General features: G+C 41.9%; 1 protein-coding gene across 1 annotated transcript in view; it reads right to left on the reverse strand.

The window, feature by feature from the left end:
- The window catches only part of nisch (nischarin), a 31,811-nt gene that overhangs the window by 3,624 nt on the left and 23,391 nt on the right, over positions 1 to 4,796 (reverse strand). Inside the window, 5 exon segments of the mRNA XM_015385034.1 lie at positions 582 to 813; positions 888 to 1,049; positions 1,126 to 1,245; positions 3,480 to 3,630; positions 3,952 to 4,090. Coding sequence (XP_015240520.1) covers positions 582 to 813; positions 888 to 1,049; positions 1,126 to 1,245; positions 3,480 to 3,630; positions 3,952 to 4,090 — 804 coding nt within the window.

Genomic DNA, 4,796 nt, shown 5'->3' on the forward strand with positions numbered 1-4,796 from the left:
GGATGGAAGAGAAACGTCTTCAAACTTGGAAACAAAGTCCAGCAGATTGTTTCTCCACCATCGCTTTACCTCTACTTTGTTGTTCTCAGTTTGTTTTTAAATGCATCATAAACCTCCTCCTCCCAAACCCCCCCCCGTCATCCATCCAGCATCATCTATGCCTCTCCCTCCTCATCCCTGCACCATTTTGTCTTTTTTTTAAACAAAGAAAAGTGTGAATTGTAGTTTTGTATCTACCACAGTTACCTTTGTGATATATTCCACAATTACAAAAAGAAAAACTAAATCAAAAGGAGGTAGCAGGTATTTCCTTCCAGATTTTCTTACTTTAGAACAACAGTATTACTACAGCTGAGTTAACCCTTCTTTTAGGAGAAGCTGCTTTGATTGATCCAGCTGTAGTTATATTGCTGAACTGGATGTAAAGAAATCTGGAAGAAAGTAAAATCTGAACATCCAGATCCAATGTTTAGGACGATCCCCACTGGATTATTTTTAGAATTGTTCCTAAATATTTTCCCCCCACTTTCCATACATGAAAATACATTTTCTTACTTTATTTATGATTTTGGATTTATTACAGAGCATCTGAGAATCCAAACTGTTGAAATTCCAGTAAAAAAAAAAAAGGCTTTATCACCTGAAAGACCAGCAGGTAGAGCAGGATGCTGCAGGAGCTGGAGGATGAAGAGGCCGTGCTGGCTGAAGTCTTCCTCTCAGCCACGATGAAGGTCAGGTCTCCCATCTCCTCCTCGCTGGGATAAATGAACTTCACCTTGCTGCTGTGGATCAGCTCGTAGTTCTGCATCTTACCTGCAGGGAGAGGTACGCTCCGTTTTCCACACCCTAATCACCTGGTGTCTGAGGCTGTGAATGAGTTTTCCTACCCGCGTTTGTGTCGGTGAACTGGGAGTAGAAGTCCTGATCCGAAGGCTCCGGTGGAGGGAGCTGCTGCTGCAGGCTGAGAGCAGACATCAGCTCCTGCAGGAAGACGCTCGTCCCGTAGCTGTCCCTGCTGAGGCAGCAGACGATCTGGTCGGCCGAGCGTCCTGCCAGGACACACACAGTTAAAGCTGTGGGAAGTCTGAGGGGACGGGATGGGCGGGCGAGTCCCGGTCCACTCACCTACAACTCTGAAGTACTGGTCAAACAGTCCAACGTTGACAGCCTGCAGCTCAGAGAGTCTGATGCTCAGGCAGCAGCAGAGATTTGTCTCCGGGTCTCCAGAGATGGATGAGTCCATCGCTGGCAGACAGAGACAAAACCATGAGACACTTTGGACACAATAGATCAGGATTAAATCCCTAGAATGAACTGATCCGCAGTATCCACGGTGGCAAAGGGATGAACAGCATGAAAATACGCGATTACTCAGCTGATTCAAAAGCTATGAAAATACTCATTTTATGAAAATACAAACTTGGATGAACATAAACACACAAACATGCTTTAAATGAGTAAAGCTGTTATCACTAAAAAACGTAAACGCTGCAACAACCTGCTAGAAAATACAGAAATGATGCTTATGATGATGATGCTAAGAAAAAATGCTACAAGAAGATGAAAAGTGTCAGTTATGGAAAGCTGCAAACCAGCACTACATGCTGGAAAAGCTCCAGACCACTAGGGGGAGATGATCATTATAGGACCAGAACATCACTGTTACTCTGCGTTACACCTAAGGACCAAATCTGTATCAAAAAACTTAAAATAGGAAGCCGTCCAGAGGAAATTTGGAGGTAGGAATAAATTTAAGTTTCTTTGTTTAAAGGAAAAGTTCGGTCATATTCAGAATTCAAACTTCTGAAAGTTCTTTAAATATGAAATTATTCCATCCTGTTCAATAAATGATCAGTGTTTTTAATTCAGAGTAATTTTCATGTGAATGTGCTTTACTGGAGGCATCCATGTTTGTCAAAGAACACTACTGCCACCTACTGGTTAGTGACGTCACGGTGCGGTATCGGCTGTTGATCAAGTCCCAGTGCTGTATCTGGTGTTTGTCACAACGCGCTATTATCCAAGTCATCTTGAAAACATTCTTCTTCCAAATGTTGGCTACATATTACGGGTTTTTTCTCTGGCCAGAAGTTCGATGGCAAATCCTCCCTCTTCAAGTTGGCGATCCAACGACCAACCCGTCCGTGGAGGATCAGGAATCAGAAAGGTGGAATAACTCTTTCTTTTTTCACTTTTACCCGATGTATTCCAGCATCCAGCTGCCATGCACGTGGGCATTGTCAGTTTCACTATAGCTCTGGTGAATTTCAATGGTGAAGTCCTCTGGAAATCTTCAATAATTGTTGTTGATTGCAGATGTGTCTAGTAGCTCCCATTGATTTAGCTTGTAAAGCGGGGAGAATGGCGCTAGGCTTACCGCACCGTGACGTCACTGCTGGAAGATGGCAGGAGGGAGGGGCTACTATATTTGGGCAAAAATGGCCGCTCCCAGACTCAGTGATCGTGACGAAAATCATTGTTTTTATTTACTTTTTTGTTAATTAATGCTAAATTCATTAAATCACCACGAACATATTAGTTTTAGGTATAAATAATGATCCATTAATTATTTCTTGCTGAACGGACTTTTCCTTTTAAACGGATAAGGACATTTAAACCGAGGCATAAAGTAAGTCGGTGGCCGCCATGATGAATGCTGTCCGAATAGTGCTGGCAGTTAGGAAGGAGCTAGGACCAGGATGCTTTCCATCCCTAATGCAGTTAGCATAGGGACCTCCCGACGTTTCTAACCTCCACTAGGAGCTTTATGGTTTCCCACAATCCTTTGCATGACAGACCATGTAGGCACGGCCCACCTCACAGAGTTGAATAGAAAAACATAATTTTTATTAAGGCTGTCCTAGTGTAACCAGCATCATTCATGCGCGTGTCCATCCTGTAATGACGTCCGTAAGGATTCAGCACAGCAGTCTGAGGCTTCTTCCCAGCGGTGGATAGTGTTCTTACTGTTGACCCATTGAAAGATGAAGGATAGGAGCTAGGACCAGGAGCTACAATTTGAGGTAATCAGATCAAACCCTTGATTCCAGTTTATGCCTTTACTGGGAGGGTCCGGTTCCACATCAGTTGATGATCAGCTCCCTCTAGTGGTCCTTCCATTTTGAGTAGCTAGTTTGCAGCTTTTATAACCAGCAACTGTTTCTGCTACTTGCAGCATTTTCCCTCTGAACGCGTTTCATGTTTCTGCGTTAGCATCATTGATGTAGCTGCAGAATGTCGCCTGTTTTTTTTGCATGTTTCCACTTTGTTTTCCACTTTCTGTAAATGCTGCTTTTCTCATTGGCAGCATTTTCTCTCTGTTTGCTAATCTCCTTCTTGAGTTTGTAGAACCTTTAAATTTCCTGTGAAATAATTTAATTAATCAGTGTTTGCAGCCCTTGGCCACCGTAAGAACCTGAGAACATTCCTGGACTGCAGGAACTCTGGTTTAGACAGAACCAGTTTGTTTCTTGTCCCACCTGAGTGGTTCCCCAGAGCGGTGGCAGAGTCCTCCAGCAGGAAGTAGATGGCGTCCGTAGAGAGTAGCAGACAGCAGGTCAGCTCGGTTTCTGGAGCCTTATAGAGAACCACAGAGAGCCACAGGACGTGTCTCAGGTCCTCCCCCCTGGACTGATGATGGAGGAGAGAATCACAGGATATTACAGGGTTCTCTAGTCTCTTTTCTCCTTTTTCATTTAGTATATATGTGATGTCACATTTATAAGGAAGCGTATTGAATCACCAAAGGAAAAAAAAAACCTGACAGCTCATCTCATAATAACAAGATCAGTATCTCGTAATTATGAAATCCTGATCTTAATTTTTCCTTCTTATATCAATTTTCTATTTATATAAGAAGGATTATTTTCCTCACTGTATTAAAGTCTCTAATTAGAGGTTTGATGTTTCTGTGTTTTTTAGTTATTAAGGCAGATCTTAGAAAAGTCTCACCAGAGCTATATATCTGCTGAAGTAGGTGGGCAGCTGCTGTCCTGTGAGTCCGGCCAGGAGCTTCAGTCCAGGTGAGAGACCTGGAACCAGGTGGGGAGACGGCTGGTTGTCCTCAGTTTGGAGTTTGAACGGGTCCCAACTACAGAGAGAGATTAGAATGATTCAGCCAAAGTTTAGAATATCAGGTTAGAAACTGGTCTGTTTCTAAGGTCCAGGCATGATATCAGAAATAAAGGACTTAGACAGGCTTTATTGTTATTTTGTAAGTGTATACAAAAAGAAATTTTGTCCAGTACAGCTCTAAAGACATTTCCATTTTTAAAGTGCAGCAGTGATAAAATGTAAACACTGTGAAAAAATGTAAACATAAGACTGAGATAGGATTTAGTTTCAAACATTCATCACTTTTTTACCCCTTTATTCTTATCTACAGCTACCTACGGAAGAGGATTAGGGTCACTGGGGAAAAAAATAAAATTAACAGATTTTTAAATTTTATTTTAAAGTCAGAATTCTGACTTTGACTTTCATCTCAGAATTCTGACTTTTTTCCCCCATACTGTACTGAAATAAAATTAAACAAATCAGTTAACTTTTTTTTTTTCCAGTGGCACTAATCCTCTTCCGTAGCTACCACATTATACGTGTCAGGTTAAATAATACTACTTATACTTCAGCGATCCGTTGGTTGAGCCATTCTTTTTACATCTCTTTGCAGAAGCAGACAGAAGACATTTTATCATCGTCTCCCTTTTATCTCCTCTTTCTTTCGTCTTTTTCTCCCTTTTCTTATAAAGCTTCTTATATGCATAAATCAAGCGGAACTCTATGGCGATAGCCGTACT

This window comes from Cyprinodon variegatus, unplaced genomic scaffold, assembly GCF_000732505.1.
Source record: "Cyprinodon variegatus isolate N-32 unplaced genomic scaffold, C_variegatus-1.0 Scaffold330, whole genome shotgun sequence".
In the NCBI taxonomy this organism is placed as follows: Eukaryota; Metazoa; Chordata; class Actinopteri; order Cyprinodontiformes; family Cyprinodontidae; genus Cyprinodon; species Cyprinodon variegatus.